This window comes from Schistocerca cancellata, chromosome 3 (genome assembly GCF_023864275.1).
Source record: "Schistocerca cancellata isolate TAMUIC-IGC-003103 chromosome 3, iqSchCanc2.1, whole genome shotgun sequence".
NCBI lineage: Eukaryota > Metazoa > Arthropoda > Insecta > Orthoptera > Acrididae > Schistocerca > Schistocerca cancellata.
The window spans coordinates 42,787,779-42,809,174 of record NC_064628.1 but is presented as its reverse complement, the minus strand read 5'-3'; the positions used below and the strand labels follow the sequence as shown (position 1 = coordinate 42,809,174).

Sequence of the window (21,396 nt, the reverse complement as noted above, 5' to 3'; positions counted from 1 at the left end):
CATTTATGGGAAATACATTTCATGGTTGAGGCGGTCATGCAGTTGTTCGATCTTTATGAGCTTAATTTAGAGAAAAGAAAACACTTGCTACCCAAATGACCCAACTATTACAAGTATACTGTAAAAGTAATGTAAAGAAACACACTGATGAAAAATGTCAAACTTCTGGCCTCATCTTTGCATAATATGTTGAAAACATACTTCTTACGTGACCCATTGCATTTGGAAGTTTTATAATATTTGACTCAGCAATGTTTGGTTTTAATATGTCACTTTGTGTTTATTAGTGTCTGTGTCAATAATAAATTCAGACATGTTTAAATTAAACTTTATCGTTAGAAACACAATAAAAAAGAAGACCATATTCACTCTGTGTTAAGCACCTTTCTTTGCCTCTTACATTCTGGAAATATTTCCCTAAAAAGGGTGGAAAACATTTGCTTATTTTACGTAATAGACGTCCTTATTAGCATGAAAACATTTTAACATAATTCCTGTTATCTAGGGAGACCATTTCATGTTTATTTTAATTGATTGATTTGGTGAAAAAGTGTCAATATTCTAAACACAAGGTTGTATAAATTTTTAAAGGCTTGTTATATTGATAAATATAATAGTCATCCTCTGTGTTGTCTGACTGTAATTTTTGTGGACCTGATATACCTCCCTTCTTATTTGCTAATTTTTTGTAACAGAAGTATGTATGTATGTATTACTTTGTTTAGCATAACCAACATGTGGACTCTCTTTGTTTTTTAAGGTATTCATTTTATTCTACTAGAGCACATGTCAAGTTCATCTTAAGTGGCATCATTCATTATCTTAAAGAATCGTGATGTAACATATTGAATATTTGTGTAGTAACAATGAACAGTGGCAAAGGAGTTATTAATATAATTTTAAACCATTCTGTGAAAAAACGAACTATACTAAATAAAGAACGCAAGCTGAGCATATTACTGCAGTTATACAATAGTACATTTTTGCAGATGCTAATAAACAGTAAAACAAACAATATTAGTTTAGAGTGTACTATAAGTTGTATAAGAAGACAACATTTTTTCCCTTTTTTTCAGGACTCCTACTCCAAGACGGAAGCGCAAGGAACATTCGCCTACACCACGTCCCACAAAAATTCACATTGGTCGTTTGACTCGTAATGTGACTCGTGATCACATAGTAGAAATTTTTTCAACATATGGAAATGTAAAAAGTGTTGAATTTCCTGTAGACAGGCTGCACCCAAATACAGGGAGAGGCTTTGCATACATTGAGTTTGAAACTCCAAATGAAGCTGAAAATGCAATGAAACATATGGATGGAGGTAATAATCTAATTTAGTTTCAGAAATTGTTTTACATTAATAGTCATACTCGTGAGGAGCTGAAAGATGATCATGCTTAGTTCCTGTGATGCCATAGGTCGAATTCCCATACACAAATTTTCTCTTTAGTTGTCCCTATAAAATAATCATACTTGTGATCCTAAAACTGATGCATAGGAGAATACTGCAATACAGTATGAGAGACAAATCAGCAGGGAATTGCTAGCAACAGACAACATGTGAATAAAATTTGTAGGTAGTTTACAGTTTGTAATGGGTTGTTCTGAAATAAATGCAACACTGTCAAAAGTGCTAAATTTTTTAAGTTAGTGTAGGTAAATGTGAAGTAAGTTGTTTTTTAAGTTGCAGTTAGGTGAACATATGTCTGTTTAAGGTTATAGTAATCAGTAGATTCATTAATATTATTTTTCCCTAGAAAATCAGTCAAAAAGATAACATTGTTAAATCTCCACACAAAATTGACTTGATGTTCATTTATAAATTACACACCTTTTATGTGAAAGACATTATCAGTGGATTTTTCTGTGTAATATTCCATGTTTTGATGTATGACAGTTGTAGATTTTAAACAGTTCATGCCCTTATTTTTACATAAATAAAATGTTACTTATATCTCTAAAAACAAAGATGATGTGACTTACCAAACGAAAGTGTTGGCAGGTCGATAGACACGCAAACAAAGACAAACATACACACAAAATTCAAGCTTTCGCAACCAACGGTTGCTCAACCGTAAGTGCGGATGGATATATGTGTGTGTGTGTGTGTGTGTGTGTGTGTGTGTGTGCGCGCGAGTGTATACCTGTCCTTTTTTCCCCCTAAGGTAAGTCTTTCTGCTCCCGGGATTGGAATGACTCCTTACCCTCTCCCTTAAAACCCACATCCTTTCATCTTTCCCTCTCCTTCCCTCTTTCCTGATGAAGCAACCGTTGGTTGCGAAAGCTTGAATTTTGTGTGTTTGTTTGTGTGTCTATCAACCTGCCAGCACTTTCGTTTGGTAAGTCACATCATCTTTGTTTTAAGAGATATTTTTCCCACGTAGAATGTTTCCCTCCATTATATAAAATGTTACTTAGTTATTTTTCCCTGTGATAACAATTTCTATGTTCTTTTTCGTGTGGCCATAGGTTAAGATATGCACTTCCAATTTACATAAAAAAATTTGTTACATAGTTGTGTCAAAATTTTTGTTTATTTTCCACACTTTTTTTCGTGTACTGTATGACACTCCATCGATGATTCAGCGTATACAATATAACAGGAGGTATACAACCTGGGGAGATCTGGGAAAAATCTGGGAAGTTTTTCATCAGGGAGAAAACCTGGAAAACCCCGGATTTTTTTTAGAATTCCAGTAATTTTTCATTGTTTATTTTTCAGTTAAATTTTTGTAATTTTGACTGGCAAGAACCGATACTCTAACAAAGGATGTTACTGTATCACACTGCTGCAGAATAATACTGCAGCAATAAAATGTGAACAACAGAAAAAAACGAAAATAAAACTTAAATTACAAAGAAAATGTGCCATATAAAACAACAATACATAGTGCTCATACAAGTGTCTGCCAACAGCAAAATGTGTCAAGGGCTTTAGCAGGTCTATGCAATGCTTAATAACAACAAATTGTCTGCGATGAGCGTGACATCGCAACTTTTTACATTAGCTTCTTTTGAGCAGTTAGGAGCGGGCTCATGAGCAGTTGAGTCGCATATTAGTAGTATGTTCTCCCACTTCTGGCTACGGAAATGTGGCTATTGGCTGTGTAAGCAGCAGCAGCAGCAAGCAGCCAGATGCTACCCGGAAAAATTTTACTGGCACCCCCAAGCTGCCAGATTCACACGTGCGTAGCAGGCCAAGATCGGGGGGAGGGGGGGGGGGGGCAAATCGGGGTAACTGGAGTGGGCGGCAATCCCAGTGGGAGAGGGGGGGGGCACCAAATTCATATTCTAGAGGGGGGGGGGGAACCTCGTTCCACAAAGCACCTAGCATTCAGTGCGTGTTGGTCTATCGATTTTTCATAGATTTTGAAGCTCATCCCTGTTGGTTTTTGAACACATTCTATGTTGATTTCTGATGAACCATAAGTTGATTTCTGGATGAACCATAAGTTGATTTTTGAATGCGTGCATTAGTGTACATGATGTCTCTGCCAAGGGAGTCCTCGTCACATCTAGAAATAAACGTTCCTGCAGACAAAAGGGGACGAGGTTGTATATGCTTAGCGGAATAAAGCCAAAGGCATGAATGGCAGTCACTGCTTGTTTATGTGGCTGACTGGGTTTGCGAATGATCAGCATTGTTATAATTACTAGTGAAATCCATAGATTGAGTCTACCAGAGTGGAAATAAACGACTAACAGGAATAACAGATAAGAAAATGAAACTTTTACAGAAAATTTTGACCAAATCACTACACTGATAATGAGCAGTTGTACAGACCCCAGCTAGTAGCCGCTTAAGTTCTATTCTGGGAGTAGTGCAGAAAACGCGTTGTACGAACATGTAATAATGCCGAACTGGAGAATAATCGCAGGATAACTAAACAGGTGATTCTGGCAGGGTTAGTGAAGTTAACTGGAGAATGAGTTTTGACAGTGGCAGGAATAGTTACAGAATTAGTGATGACAAGATTGTTTGTTAGAACGAGGACGGAGAAGAAATGGGGACATCACACAAATTATGGAAGAATATGACGATTCCAAATTTATGCAAAAATTTCATACTATGACTTTTTGATCTCATGCTTGAGAAACTGGAGCATATGAATGAAATTTGAAACTATTTCGTAACATCATAGCTTTTTGCATGTAGTATGCCAAATAGGCATTTGATATTGGCACTTTGTGAATTTATTCTGTCATGTTATAAAAATGACAATTATTACCGAAACAGTCTCACTTATTTGGTGTGTGTTACAATTGCTACAATATTTGAAAGCCCTATTTCATTTTATGTAGCAGACAATGACAAAATACACAAAATAGAAACCACACCAGTCTTGGGTACTATTTGTATTAACTGCTTTTTCAGTATTAGACGACGACATTTCGATTTTTCGTGTAGCAAAGTCGAAGAGTCAGCTCTTTCACTTGAGACCCGCATTGACGGCATTATTCATGAACACTGACATGATGCAGTTGAATATATAGCAAAAACAGTTGACACAGTTTCTAAAATTATCAGTAAAGAGCTCAAGGACAGCAAAACGAATGCAATGTGGGCCCCAAAAGAGTTAACACAACAACACAAGGAAACTAGACTCAAAGTGCGTACAGATTCAAAAGAGAAGGTGACCCTTTTCGAAACAAGATTTTAAAACGTTTTGAAACTTCGATTCATTGTTTTGAGAGGCGAAAAGATAAAGCGTAGAATGGAAGCACACCGGCTCACGTATCTGAAAGAAATTCAGGATACAAATATCTGTGGCAAAAGTCATGTTGACCATCTTTTGGAATGCCCGAGGTGCGATCTTTTGTGATTATTTGGACGATCAGCTTATAATAAACAATGCTAATGTTAATACAAATGAACCAAGCAAAAGTAGCAGTGAGGAAAAAATGTCACAGATCTTAAAGAAAAGATATAATGTTGCTACACTTCACTGTTCACTTTCGCACCGCCCGACTGACCCAATAAACCATTGAAGAAATGGGGGAGATACTACCTCATCCTGTCTGCAGTCCAGATTTGTTTCCCTTGAATTTTCATTTGTTTGGTCCACTCAGAGAACATAGAAAAGGTTCAGTAACAATGGTGAGGTCAAAGAATAAAAAGCTCGTTACTCATTGGACAAGTTTACTTTGGTGGGGATTATGTTGAGAAGTAGTAAAAGTCTCATTTTGTAAAAATAAGAGTTTTTTTCTAGATCAGTTTGTCTCTCTGATTATTGATGTCCCTTGTACTTTGTGTCATGACATATTTTACTAATGTGTAGTAGTATTACTCTGGTTCTCTGGGATAGTTTCTTCTCCTTCTTCTTCTACTTTTTCTCTTTTAAAAATGCCAAGGAGGTACTGGGACCCTGTTTTCTTGCAGGCCAAATCGACGGACAGGAAATCACTGCTGCCCCTGTGCTTCAGCCGAAGCCCAGGCCTCCACCACCAAGGCGTAGTCCACCTCCTCCCATCAGGAGACCTGCACCTCGCTGGAGATCACCTCCAAGGTATTGGACAGATGCAAAAATTACATCTTTCAAAGAAAATTTCCGCTAGAAAATAAAACTTTTATTTCAAGGACACAAAACAGAAATTGTAAGGTAAAGGTAGTATCATTTCGCTCTACTATATATAACTTATTGCTGGTTATGACTGGGGTGAAAGCTGTTTCTAAAACTTTTAGTGCAGAAAACCTTTTATTATTTTAGTTTTTCAAGGCAGATTTGTTTCACAATGTTCTTTCATCATTGAATTGAATATTTGTCATGTGGAACGAGGAGATTTACCTTCCAGTGGCAATGCTTTTGGTGTTGCGCCAACTGTTTATTAAACTTGATAACAGTTGTTCTTGTTGATCCAAGACTTAAACCTTGACGCTTATCTTTCTTGAATGCTGTTGACAAATTAACCCACACCTTCTTGCTGTCCTCTGAGTGCTAATTCTGAGTACAGTCATGCCACTACTTGGGTATTTGTGTGGTTTGCTTTTGAAGAGTTCAAGTAAGTGTACATTGGTTTTTCTGCCTCGTATCTTGGTAGCTTTTCACAGTTCTGGTTGTTAAGTATTATTTATGTGCTTCTTCATTGGCATCAAACTATTTGTTCCATCATCTGTTCTACTGAATAAGAGATTGTAGAGGTACTCACCAAGAGTGACAGTAATGATGTATTGTTTGATGTCAGCTTAATAGATGGCTCCTCCACAGATTCTGAAAGAAACAGTTTTAAGTTGTCTGTGTCAGCAGATGTAACACTACAGTGTTGTTTCAACAAGAGATGTAATTGGCAATTCATCTGTACCCAAAGAACATGAAGTGATTGTGAAAAGCAAATTTGATTAGAAAGAAAACGATTTTCATGCCCTTAATCATGCATTTGTTGATTCCCTTTAGGGACGCAACTGTCAGCTATGGAATAATACAGGCATGTTGTTTTTGACGTAAGGTACTGTGCTGCCAAATACGCAGACTCGAGGTTTGAAGCCCTGTGATGTCTTATTTCATTTGTGTAGTACACAAAAGTTAAAATACAGCATACATTGCATCAGATAAACAGAAATATTGTAATAAGTTATCGTATATTTATAGTATTGAACTATTTATAGATTAATACATAATATTTGTACTCCTTTATTTTCATTGACTAGAAGATTTTAATGTTCAGCTACAAACAAAATATAAAGTTTTTGTACAGTTTCATAAGTGGTTTAGGCCCTTACACATATTGCCCGTTGTGACTGTTTTTGGGTGAATTACTGTGGTAGAAAACACCCAGGTAAGGATGAACTTTTCAGATTACCCAATTACTTTAAAATTACTAGCTGACTGGCAGAGAACTGTCCTCATTTGTGATGAACAAGAAGTAATTGGAAATATTAGAAATGTATTGCCAAAATTCCAAATAGGACATGAACTTCTTCATAGACGTATTGTTCTCAAAGTATATTAATTATAGACAGGCAGTCTACCTTCCTCCAGTGATTGAACATTCAGTTAATCTGGAGAAAATACCGCTCACAAAGCTAAGAAATAAGTCTCGAGACACAGTATAAATGACGTTAAAAAGTAATAATATTATGAAAAGAAAAGTTGCTACTCACCATATAGTGGAGATGATGAGTTGCAGATAGGCACAACAGAAAGACAGTACTGTTACAAATAAAGCTTTTGGCCCTTAAGGCCCTAGTCAAAAATAGACGACACACACACACACACACACACACACACACACACACACACACACACACACACACACACGCGCGCGCGCGCGCGCGCGCGCGCGCGCGCGCGCGCGTACGCACAACTCGGGCAACTTTTGTGTGTGTGTGTGTGTGTGTGTGTGTGTGTGTGTGTGTCTTCTATTTTTGACGAAGACCTTACGAGCCAAAAGCTTTATTTGTAACAGTCTCTTTGTTGTGCCTGTCTGCAACTCAGCATCTCCACTGTATGGTGAGTAGCAACTATTTTTTTCATAATATTGCTACATTCCATCCTGGATTTTCCATTGTTTGAAGTTAAAAAGTCTTTTACATAGCTCACAACAAATGCCAATTATGAGAATGTTTTCGCAGGTGATCAGTATATTTCATTTACAATACGAAGTAACTACACTCCTGGAAATTGAAATAAGAACACCGTGAATTCATTGTCCCAGGAAGGGGAAACTTTATTGACACATTCCTGGGGTCAGATACATCACATGATCACACTGACAGAACCACAGGCACATAGACACAGGCAACAGAGCATGCACAATGTCGGCACTAGTACAGTGTATATCCACCTTTCGCAGCAATGCAGGCTGCTATTCTCCCATGGAGACGATCGTAGAGATGCTGGATGTAGTCCTGTGGAACGGCTTGCCATGCCATTTCCACCTGGCGCCTCAGTTGGACCAGCGTTCGTGCTGGACGTGCAGACCGCGTGAGACGACGCTTCATCCAGTCCCAAACATGCTGAATGGGGGACAGATCCGGAGATCTTGCTGGCCAGGGTAGTTGACTTACAGCTTCTAGAGCACGTTAGGTGGCACGGGATACATGTGGACGTGCATTGTCCAGTTGGAACAGCAAGTTCCCTTGCCGGTCTAGGAATGGTAGAACGATGGGTTCGATGACGGTTTGGATGTACCGTGCACTATTCAGTGTCCCTTCGACGATCACCAGTGGTGTACGGCCAGTGTAGGAGATCGCTCCCCACACCATGATGCCGGGTGTTGGCCCTGTGTGCCTCGGTCGTATGCAGTCCTGATTGTGGCGCTCACCTGCACGGCGCCAAACACGCATACGACCATCATTGGCACCAAGGCAGAAGCGGCTCTCATCGCTGAAGACGACACGTCTCCATTCGTCCCTCCATTCACGCCTGTCGTGACACCACTGGAGTCGGGCTGCACGATGTTGGGGCGTGAGCGGAAGACGGCCTAATGGTGTGCGGGTCCGTAGCCCAGCTTCAGCTTCATGGAGATGGTTGCGAATGGTCCTCGCCGATACCCCAGGAGCAACAGTGTCCCTAATTTTCTGGGAAGTGGCGATGCGGTCCCCTACGGCACTGCGTAGGATCCTACGGTCTTGGCATGCATCCGTGCGTCGCTGCGGTCCGGTCCCAGGTCGACAGGCACGTGCACCTTCCGCCGACCACTGGCGACAACATCGATGTACTGTGGAGACCTCAAGCCCCACATGTTGAGCAATTCGGCGGTACGTCCACCCGGCCTCCCGCATGCCCACTATACGCCCTCGCTCAAAGTCCGTCAACTGCACATACGGTTCACGTCCACGCTGTCGCGGCATGCTACCAGTGTTAAAGACTGCGATGGAGCTCCGTATGCCACGGCAAACTGGCTGACACTGACGGCGGCGGTGCACAAATGCTGCGCAGCTAGCGCCATTCGACGGCCAACACCGCGGTTCCTGGTGTGTCCGCTGTGCCGTGCGTGTGATCATTGCTTGTACAGCCCTCTCGCAGTGTCCGGAGCAAGTATGGTGGGTCTGACACACCGGTGTCAATGTGTTCTTTTTTCCATTTCCAGGAGTGTATATGCTTTATCAGAAAGAAAACATTTTCATCTCACATGCACAACAAAAATTTGTATTCAGAACATGCACAGAAAGTGTCCACTTGACCAGAATGAAATCGGTATACTTCTTTATTTAGTAGGGTGAACAATGCATGCATTCAGTAGGTATTATTGAAATGTAGCGATAAAGGAACTTGAAACCCCCAAATCTGTGGTTTGGTTCAGCTTTATTGATGCTTTTATTATATGGACTCGGGGCCAAATACTCTATCCTCATTCCTTCACAACTCAACACCATCTGTTGCAAATGCTTCACCGGGTCCTATTCAATCCAGCATGCCATGTTTCTGGACATTGATCACCTACTCTTTGAAGGCTCCATCCACACCTCTGTCCACATTAAACCCACCAACCACCCCTCCCATACATCTTGGGCACCCAGATAAATTGTATTTGCAGTGGCAAGAACTCCTTTGTCCAGTATACTGAAGGTCTCACGAAGAGCTTCACAGACAGGCACTATCCCCCAGACCTCATCTGCAAACAGATTTCCTCTGTGATATCCCCACACATACCCAATTCTCCCACCACCACCAAGAACCAACTACAAAGGAGTGCCTCTTTCATGACCCAATACCATCCTGGACGGGAACAACTGAAACTCATCCTTCATCAGGGCTTCGATTGTCTATCACCATGCCGTGCAACAACAGACATTCTAGCCAAGATCCTTCCAACTCCTCCTAAAGTTATGGTCCGTCGCCCGTAAAACCTCCAGAACATCTTAGTCCATCCCTATACCATTCCCAATCCCAGCCGCTAGCCACAGGGATCATATCCCTGTGGAAAACCCAGCTGCAAGAGCTGTCCAGTCCACCCGCCCAGCACTTCATATTCCAGTCATGTCACTGGCTTATCCTACCCCATCAGAGTCTTGGCCACCTGTGGAAGCAGCCATGTCTTATACCAGCTCTGCTGCAATCATTATCTAACTTTTTCTGTAGATTTGACTAACAGATGTGGACTCTGACCACAATCTACTGGTTATGACCTGTAGATTAAAACTGAAGAAACTGCAAAAAGGTGGGAAGTTAAGGAGATGGGACTTGGATAAACTGAAAGAACCAGACGTTGTACAGAGCTTCAGGGAGAGCATAAGGGAACAATTGACAGGAATGGGGGAAAGAAATACAGTAGAAGAAGAATGGGTAGCTTTGAGGGATGAAGTAGTGAAGGCAGCAGAGGATCAAGTAGGTAAAAAGACGAGGGCTAGTAGAAATCCTTGGGTAACAGAAGAAATATTGAATGTAATTGATGAAAGGAGAAAATATAAAAATGCAGTAAATGAAGCAGGCAAAAAGGAATACAAACATCTCAAAAATGAGATCGACAGGAAGTGCAAAATGGCTAAGCAGGCATGGCTAGAGGACAAATGTAAGGATGTAGAGGCATATCTCACTAGGGGTAAGATAGATACTGCCTACAGGAAAATTAAAGAGACCTTTGGAGATAAGAGAACCACTTGTATGAACATCAAGAGCTCAGATGGAAACCCAGTTCTAAGCAAAGAAGGGAAAGCAGAAAGGTGGAAGGAGTATATAGAGGGTCTATACAAGGGCGATGTACTTGAGGACAATATTATGGAAATGGGAAAGGATGTAGATGTAGATGAAGATGAAATGGGAGATATGATATTGCGTGAAGAGTTTGACAGAGCACTGAAAGACCTGAGTCGGAACAAGGCCCCCGGAGTAGACAGCATTCCATTGGAACTACTGACGGCCTTGGGAGAGCCAGTCCTGACAAAACTCTACCATCTGGTGAGCAATATGTATGAAACAAGTGAAATACCCTCAGACTTCAGGAAGAATATAATAATTCCAATCCCAAAGAAAGCAGGTGTTGACACATGTGAAAATTACCGAACAATCAGTTTAATAAGCCACAGCTGCAAAATACTAACACGAATTCTTTACAGACGAATGGAAAAGCTAGTAGAAGCCGACCTCGGGGAAGATCAGTTTGGATTCCGTAGAAATACTGGAACACGTGAGGCAATACTGACCTTACGACTTATCTTAGAAGAAAGATTAAGGAAAGGCAAACCTACATTTCTAGCATTTGTAGACTTAGAGAAAGCTTTTGACAATGTTGACTGGAATACTCTCTTTCAAATTCTAAAGGTGGCAGGGGTAAAATACAGGGAGTGAAAGGCTATTTACAATTTGTACAGAAACCAGATGGCAGTTATAAGAGTCGAGGGGCATGAGAGGGAAGCAGCGGTTGGGAAGGGAGTGAGACAGGGTCGTAGCCTCTCCCCAATGTTATTCAATCTGTATATTGAGCAAGCAGTAAAGGAAACAAAAGAAAAATTCGGAGTAGGTATTAAAATCCATGGAGAAGAAATAAAAACTTTGAGGTTCGCCGATGACATTGTAATTCTGTCAGAGACAGCAAAGGACTTGGAAGAGCAGTTGAACGGAATGGACAGTGTCTTGAAAGGAGGATATAAGATGAACATCAACAAAAGCAAAACGAGGATAATGGAATGTAGTCGAATTAAGTCGGGTGATGCCGAGGGAATTACATTAGGAAATGAGACGCTTAAAGTAGTAAAGGAGTTTTGCTATTTGGGGAGCAAAATAACTGATGATGGTCGAAGTAGAGAGGATATAAAATGTAGACTGGCAATGGCAAGGAAAGCGTTTCTGAAGAAGAGAAATTTGTTAACATCGAGTATAGATTTAAGTGTCAGGAAGTCATTTCTGAAAGTATTTGTATGGAGTGTAGCCATGTATGGAAGTGAAACATGGACGATAAATAGTTTGGACAAGAAGAGAATAGAAGCTTTCGAAATGTGGTGCTACAGAATAATGCTGAAGATTAGATGGGTAGATCACATAACTAATGAGGAAGTATTGAATAGGATTGGGGAGAAGAGAAGTTTGTGGCACAACTTGACCAGAAGAAGGGATCGGTTGGTAGGACATGTTCTGAGGCATCAAGGGATCACCAATTTAGTATTGGAGGGCAGCGTGGAGGGTAAAAATCGTAGAGGGAGACCAAGAGATGAATACACTAAGCAGATTCAGAAGGATGTAGGTTGCAGTAGGTACTGGAAGATGAAGAAGCTTGCACAGGATAGAGTAGCATGGAGAGCTGCATCAAACCAGTCTCAGGACTGAAGACCACAACAACAAACAATGACTAACAGCTAACTGTCCACCAGAATGAATGGCCACCACCATCATGCAGCTGAACACAATGTACTTTCTGATTCCAAGGGCTGCTTCACAACCTGGACCATCTGGATCCTCTCGTCCACCACCATCTTTTCTGATCTGCACAGATTGGAACTGTCCTTACAATGCATTCTCCATTCCCAAAATCACACGGCCTCAACCTGCGACAATCTATTGTCCCCACACTCTGCATCCAACAGTATCTGCCGCCGTCTGCCTTATCACCTCCACACAGTTCACATCCCCTCACCATCAATTGTGATATGCTCTGTGCCTGCACACTCATCTGACAGCCTTGTCCAGTTACCATCTAATTCCTGCATGCTTCCCCACCCATATGATGCTGTCCCTCCCCTTTCCTGCCCCTCTCCAGATTGCTGCTTGCGATCTATGCGACACCATTGCATTCTGGCCAGAGCAGCCGGCGATAGTGGCCATGTGTGCATTTCTTTTCTTCTCTTTTCTGAAGAAGGCTTTGGCCAAAAGCTGAATGTGAAACAGTGTTTTCATTATGCCTGTCTGCAGATCAACGTGTCAATTTTATGGTCAGTAACAATCTATTGTTTTCATAATATTGTTGATATTCCAACTTGGACTTCCCATGTTTCATTAACCCTTTAACTGCTCTGGACCTGTTAATGTGCACGCCTTTGTACCTGTCCCTGTGTGCTCTGAACCTATTTACACACGTTCAGAGCACACAGGGACAGGTACAAAGGCACACACGTTAACACGTCCAGAGCAGTTAAAGGGTTACAGTGCTGATGTATATTGAAAGTGACACGTAACTTTCAGCTTGGGTTACCAAAATTACTTCAGACAGTAGTGAAGGAAAAACCATCTTTAAACACTGTGGATTTGTAACAACAGTTAATTTGCATGGAAGCCAGAGAGTCAGAAACTAATTTTTAAACCTACTATAATGTTCATATCGGAGATGAGAAACCATAGAACAGTGGTTCTAAAACTTTTTGAGCTTTAGGCACATTTAAAAGGCCGCAAATGATTGTGGGCGCACTGTATACACATTTCTAAGAAATATTTTACAGCAGTCCATATAGGAAATAAATAGTGTGATAAAATAACAATTAAGTCATTTTATTTTGAATTTTGCATCCAGACTACAGAAGATGCAACTTGTTGTTGTTGTGGTCTTCAGTCCTGAGACTGGTTTGATGCAGCTCTCCATGCTACTCTATCCTGTGCAAGTTTCTTCATCTCCCAGTATCTACTGCAACCTACATCCTTCTGAATCTGCTTAGTGTATTCATCTCTTGGTCTCCCTCTACGATTTTTACCCTCCACACTGCCCTCCAATGCTAAATTTGTGATCCCTTGATGCCTCAAAACATGTCCTACCAACCGATCCCTTCTTCTAGTCAAGTTGTGCCACAAACTTCTCTTCTCCCCAATCCTATTCAATACCTCATCATTAGTTACGTAATCTACCCACCTTATCTTCAGCATTCTTCTGTAGCACCACATTTCGAAAGCTTCTATTCTCTTCTTGTCCAAACTAGTTATCGTCCATGTTTCACTTCCATACATAGCTACACTCCATACAAATACTTTCAGAAACGACTTCCTGACACTTAAATCTATACTCGATGTTAACAAATTCCTCTTCTTGAGAAACGCTTTCCTTGCCATTGCCAGTCTACATTTTATATCCTCTCTACTTCGACCATCATCAGTTATTTTACTCCCTAAATAGCAAAATTCCTTTACTACTTTAAGCGTCTCATTTCCTAATCTAATTCCCTCAGCATCACCCGACTTAATTTGACTACATTCCATTATCCTCGTTTTGCTTTTGTTGATGTTCATCTTATATCCTTCTTTCAAGACACTGTCCATTCCGTTCAACTGCTCTTCCAAGTCCTTTGCTGTCTCTGTCAGAATTACAATGTCATCGGCGAACCTCAGAGTTTTTACTTCTTCTCCATGAATTTTAATACCTACTCCGAATTTTTCTTTTGTTTCCTTTACTGCTTGCTCAATATACAGATTGAATAACATTGGGGAGAGGCTACAACCCTGTCTCACTCCCTTCCCAACCGCTGCTTCCCTCTCATGCCCCTCGACTCTTATAACTGCCATCTGGTTTCTGTACAAACTGTAAATAGCCTTTCGCTCCCTGTATTTTACCCCTGCCACCTGAAGGTGGCAGATGCAACTTATATTAATAAAAAACATACATTATCACAATATGAACAAATAATTTTTGTATAAGAAATGTGAGAGATTCATGAAGCATGATTGTCACCCAAATGCAACAGCCGAGCACTGTTTTGCCTCCTATCCTGCAAAGACGAAAGGCAAGAGAGACTATTAAGTGAAACATATTGAAATGAAATAATGCAGTAAAATGAATGATTAATTCAAATTATAGAGAAAAGTAATGACTTCTGTGTGTAAAAGCAACAGTCTGTTTTCTGAGTCCATGTCGATACAAAGTTTCTCGAATAAACGGATTTTTACAGGTCTTGTTTTAGAACAACTTACTCTAAGACTTCTCTCAATTTTTCTCCCATTGATTTTGCTGTAAGGCCTCCCTGTGAAGAAAGCAGTGAGTTACAGTAACATATTCATTTTGTTTTTCTACAATAACACAGCCTACCATTGAAGTGGTGCCATCTGTATAAGTGCCTACACATGATTTCCGTGTTAACTGCCTATTATTAAGATAATCATTTAAAATGTTGAAAACATCCTCACCTTTAGTAGGCACACTTAATTCTGTGCAAAAAAGAAGCTGATTTACTATTTGATCTTGAATAATGAAACAGACAAATGCTAAGAGTTGCAATTTGTTGGTAATGTCTGTTGATTTGTCAAGTTGCAATGCAAAGTTTGAGTGCTTGAGTTTATTACTGAATACATTTTTCTCAATATCAGTTGACATTTCTATAATAAGCCTATGAAGTATATCATTTGACAAAGGAATCTTGCCTATTTTCATAGCTGATTCATTTCCTAGCATCGTCATGACCTTTTTTTGCAAGCAGGCAAAATAAAGGACTCACCTATAGTATGAGCTTTCGTACTCTTTGGTATTAGTTCAGATACTTGGTAGGAAGTGATCAGAGCTTTATCAGAAACAGACATTACACTTTTAAAAGAATTTACTGCCCTTGTTTGATGTTCAGACAATCTTTTGAAATGACTTACAGATTTATCTTGAATGCATTGTTTTTAAATTTTTGCTCAGTTTACTAGGAAGCAGGTATTCAGTTGCCATTTTATACCCACATACTAAGTGTAGTATGAAAGGATAATCTTCACTCTCAGTCCGAGTAAAACCATAGCTTAAGTACTTACGAGTAGGCCGTCATTTTGCTTTTTTACTTGCACTTAGTGTTTGTTCACTTCCAGAATTGGATTCTTCAACACCATGAAGGTTTTTCAGAAACCTGTCCATTTTATTCAATTGTATTTTGCATATAAGATTCACTTTAGCACTTTCAAAATAAACAGTATGCTGTACACAAAACACGTGCCCAACTAATGCTAACAACACCTCATTGGCAAATCACCTGAAAGCTCAGCAGTAACGCAAAGCGCACAACAATGAAAACATGTTTTCCTTCTGGGCATGGATTCTTGTACCTCCAAGAGGTAACAGTGCTGCCAACGATAATTTTCAAGTTCCGTTAACCTTGCTGTAAGCTTCTGTCATGAATCCACTGGATCTCTAAAGTGCAGTGGAAATGATGTTTCAGAAGTAGCAAGGCTTCATGAACAACAATGATCATGTTCACATGTGCTACTCATCTGTAGCAAAGAACATGAAATGAAATTCGTTTAGTCACGGACTGCTCAAGGTCAAACAATAACCAGCTATCATGGATAATTTTCTCTCCCAGTTTCTCTTTTCAATAATATTTTGTTGACAACAGAAAGCTACGCACTTCCTATAAAATGTTATTAAAAAGTGACTGGTTGTCGATGTTATTTGTAGTTTCTGATACACTGTCGTGGTACCTAAATAGGTCATAATGGCCAATAATAATAATAATAATAATAATAATAATAATCAATTCATTTCCTATGTCCTGTTGCAGTGCTACTTGGAGTTAGGTGGAATAGTTTTGCAATAATTTGGAATAGCATGGAACCTTCGGAATTCTATGGACAAGTCGTGATCATATGCATAGCGCACAAGTCTCAATTTCAGCATGGCTACCATCATAAAAGAAAAATGTCCATAGGCAAATCAACTGTGAAACAAAAGCACGACACGATGATAAAATCTTCTCGGGTTGACAGCCGAGTCAATGTTACTCGGCTGTCAACCAGAGAAGATTTTATCATCGAGATTCGCCGAGAAAGCCTCCATTCTCATAAAAAAGCACTACACGATCAGATAATATCTGTAAGAGTTTCTGTCAGAAAAATCTATCAGTTGTCAAATATTTTTTCACAGTTTTCATCTGACTGAACATTTGGATCTGACCTGAAATCCATTAACACTTGACAACACAGTGGATTAACTCAATGTTTATTTTCAAACTTTAAGAGCACCACAAGTGTCGTACCATTTGGTTACGGAAAGAAGGCAGGGAACAAGGCATGCAAAAATAATTTGCACGGCCCTTACAGGGCGAAGGGTGGTGAGAGAGGGATGGTTAGGAAAATTTCACGACCAGTGCTAGTTACCCACGGATGCTTGTGTGCCCAGTACTGCCCAGCGACTGATGTAATTATATTTTACACACAAAAGTAAAAAGGGTTCGCTAAAAGCGCATTATTTCTATAAAAAATTGTGAAGTTTAGGTAAGGCTGTTGTAATGCAGTTCTAATGCAAGGAGTTGAAGAAAATGGCATTTGAGGCATTTATTAATTATGATTGATCATGAAGAATTATGTTTTAAGAAACTTGCAGTCCATGGTTGTAGTCTTGGACTGCAAGTTTTTTTACAACATATCAAATAAGTTACTGTGTTGACCACACCAAACTTTACCATGAATAAAGTGTTACATTCATAAATACAGTGACATTCATTATTAAATAAATTAATCACTACCACCTCTGCATATTGTTATGATTGTAGCAATGTGACAATTATCTGACCGTTTTGTTTCTCCAGACCGCAGCATTCTGCTATCTGAATAATTATTTTTCTTTCCCCACTGCGAATTACACTTTCCCTAGAAATCCTTACACTTCTTGGTAGTGTAAGGGATGACCTCAGTGGGCCAGCAATGGCTTTATCATCACTCATTATTTTGAAATACCTTTGGCCAGTCCCCAAACAGCCACTTCTGTTAGATAGCTAATATTAGCAGCAATGGAAGAGAGAAGACAGTCGGCATGAAATGTTCCGAATACTGTCAACACTACAAGGTGAATAAGCCACCTTATTTCCTTAATCAAACTGAACTATTCGACAAAACTTAAGGACTCGTTCCTTATTATACTTGTCATGAAATGGATAAAATTGAGTAGCTATATGCTCTTTTTTATTTGGCCCTATGTTTTCCTAAAATATTATAGGGCACACCTGTAAATGATCTAGAGTGCACCAGTGCGCCCTGGCGCACTCTTTGAGAACTCTTGCCGTAGAAAAACAGGAGGAGACATCGAAGAAAGCACTTCAGAAATACTGGGCATGAGATGAGGCAGACCACTCAGGTAGTCCCAGCCCAGACACAGGCTACTTAGCACAGGTAGATGCATTAGGGGCTGATAATGTAGCATTCAACCCTGCTTGTAGCAAGCACATATGCAGCAGCCAAAGGTTAATGAGAGACTAACCAGGCACAACACACATCCTTACTCAAAACTTCAGTCTGGCAATACCTCTCCATACTCACCAAACACTGCACGAACTGTCTTTTATGGCAAGTACTCCTATGTGTAGTGCTGGGGGTAGTTTTACTGTGCAGTACTAAAACAGGTACTATGGTACGTGTTAATGAAGTTGCAACTGAAGTGTTCACTGTTTAAAATTAAATAAATTATTAAATCTTATCTAAAGTGAAGAGAGAATTGACAAAAAACACACAAATGAAACCTTTTAAAATAGAAAATGTTATTGATGTTAATGCATTCTAAATCCCTGTTTATGACACCTGAGTTTATACTCTCTTAAAATCAGATTTAGGTTTTGGAAGGTTTACTTGGTTGCCACATTGTTGTTGTTAAAAAAACTCAAAAACAGTTTGCGTTTCAGGATGATTTCATTTTTGTGTGTCTTCTATCATAGATAGGATCCTTTGGACATGCTGTATCTATTTTCTTAAAAAAATAAAGCAGCCAAATAAGAAGGTTCATTCTGGTAGGAATAAATAACAGCTGAATTTACCTGTTTTAAAAGTGTAGTACTGAGAATGACATGTAGTACCAAGAATGACGGGGATACAAGGAAAGATATGACAAAAAGGCTAGAGACACCGTTCAGCGTTAAGAGGCACTGGGTAGTTAGGAAATGTAGTTGCTGTTGCTACCAACATTTGAGATTTGAAGTACTAAGAAGTCAGCAAAAATGTTGAATAATAGGCTGTGAGAAATGAGTAAGCTGACATAATCGAAACAGTGAAAATAAAAAGAGAACACAGAGAGGAGGTGGTACAGTAAAAGAGAGATAAATAGAGAGATAAAGTAAAGGAGACAGATTTGGCAGAACAACAAAAGGAGAAAAGAAGAGGAAGGAAAAAGAAAGATTCAAGGAAGAGAAAGAAGTAAATCCAGTTCGAGGCTTCTGGTACTTCACTGTGCATGCAGTAGAGATGTTTTCAGTATGTGTGATTTGGTAGTGGCTATCAAGATACCTTTGATAATGAATTGAGGGTCTTTATTCAACTACATCTTAAAATGATTGTGCACAAATTCTGTGAATCTGATAAAATAGTGAGGTGAATTCCTTGAATGAATGGAAGAAATGAATATTTGCTATATGCAACAATATAGGCCCACATAAAAATTTCCACCAAGTGTATCATGTGGAAATAATTTACAATAATTAGTAAGGCATTCTTTTTATGTGGCTGCATTTTAGATGTTCCATGATCATACTGTCATAATGGAAACAACCATTGCTTGGGATGATTACAGTTGTAAATGGCAGCCATGACAAGACTTAATGTTTTCTCTGGGAACTACATAGAACAGACAGTTTGAATGCCTACCCTGGTGGAAATATATTAGATGTAATAGCAACAGATATCCCAGACCTCTTTGAAGATGTCCACATTGAAACTAATAACATTGAGCTTGAGGCAGTTGTAGCATCAATTATTATGAAAGTACAGAGATCAACTAATACAACTAGTAAACTTGACTTAAAAAAAACGGTAGTGTCAACTCTCAACGAGAAGCTTGAATCAGTTAGTTCAGGGTTGGTGCATGTAGAAGAACTATGCCTCAAGTTCAGAAGAATAGTTGACCAAACAAACACTATGTACCTAGTAGAACAGTTCTTGATGGGAGGGATCCAGTATTTCACGTATACTATCTCAGTAAAGTTACTTCTAAAGAAATAGCGACTAATGCACAGTATGTGCAAAACAAGGCGTAGGGGTGTAGATAGAGAAATGCTGATGAAATACATTTGGCTGTCAAGAGAGCAATGCATGAAACTTTCAGTGACTATCCTAACAGATTATTATTCAGGGGTATCTCACAAGACCCACAGAAATTCTAATCAAATGTAAAGGCTGGCAGTGTCCCCAAAGTTAAAAATCCAGACACCTATGGAGGACACAGGAACTAAAATTGAGGGTAGTGAAGCGCACACACGTTCACGAAGCAGTCAAGCAATCATGTGTGCATGAGGTGTGCTTGCTTGTGTGAATGAAAGATGGCTTTGGCCAAAACGTGTAACAGTGCCTGTCTGCAACTCAACTTATCATCTTTACAGCGAGTAGTAATCTGTCTTTTTCCTTATATTGTTGACTCATTGATAGAAGTAGAAATAACTTTAGGTGTGCTTCAGAGAAGTGTGTTGGGATCCTTGTTGCTCATGTTCTGTATTAATGACATGGTAGACAATATTAATAGTAATCTCAGACTTTTTGCTGGTGATGCAGTTATGTATGTTCAAGTACTATCTGAAAAAGTTGCACAAATATCCAGTCAAATGTGGAAAAGATTGGCAACTTGCCTTAAAAATACACAATGTAAAATTACGAACCTCACAAAAATGCAGAAAATTTGTATCCTAAGACTACAACCCTCCCCATGAACCATGGACCTTGCTGTTGGTGGGGAGGCTTGCGTGCCTCAGCAATACAGATAGCCATACCATAGATAAAATCACGATGGAGGGTTATCTGTTCAGAGGCCAGACAAATGTGTGGTTCCTGAAGAGGGACAGCAGCCGTTTCAGTAGTTGCAGGGGCAGCAGTTTGGATGATGGACTCATCTGGCCATGTAACATTAACCAAGAGGTACTGCGAATGGCTGAAAGCAAGGGGAAACTACATCTAAATTTTTCCCGAGGGCATGCAGCTTTACAATATGCTTAAATGATGGTGGCGGTAAAATATCCCAGAGATAAAATACTCCCCCAATCGGATCTCCAGGCGGGGACTACTCAGGAGAACGTCGTTATCAGGAGAAACAAAACTGGCGTTCTGTGGATCGAAGTGTGGAATGTCAGATCCCCTAATTGGGCAGGTAGGTTAGAAAATTTAAGAAGGGAAATGGATAGATTAAAGTTACTTATAGTGGAAATTAGTGAAGTTCAGTGGCAACAGAAACAAGACTTCTGGTCAGGTGAATACAGGGTTATAAATACAAACTCAAATAGGGGTAATGCAGGAGTAAGTTTAATAATGAATAAAAGAAATAGGAGCACGGGCAAGCTACTACAAACAGCATAGTGAACGCATATAGTAGCCAAGATAGACACGTAGCCCACGCCTACCACAGTAGTACAAGTATATATGCCAACTAGCTCCGCAGATGACGAAGAGATTGAAGAAATGTACAATGAGATAAAAGAAATTATTCAGATAGTGAAGAGAGACGAAATATTAATAGTCATGTGGGACTGGAATTCGGTAGTAGGAAAAGGAAGAGAAGGAAAAGTAGTAGATGAATATGGAATGGGGGTAAGGATTGAAAGAAGAAGCCACCTGGTAGAATTTTGAACAAAGCATAACTTAATCATAGGCAACACTTGGTTTA

The 21,396-nt window shown here is 39.7% G+C and overlaps 1 protein-coding gene across 1 annotated transcript in view; it reads left to right on the top strand.

Moving 5' to 3' along the window:
* LOC126176883 (RNA-binding protein with serine-rich domain 1-A-like) overlaps nt 1–21,396 on the top strand; it is a 63,036-nt gene that overhangs the window by 32,992 nt on the left and 8,648 nt on the right. Inside the window, exons 5-6 of the mRNA XM_049924083.1 lie at nt 1,077–1,324; nt 5,384–5,510. Of these exons, the coding sequence (XP_049780040.1) occupies nt 1,077–1,324; nt 5,384–5,510 (375 nt within the window). The remainder of the gene's footprint in view (nt 1–1,076; nt 1,325–5,383; nt 5,511–21,396) is intronic.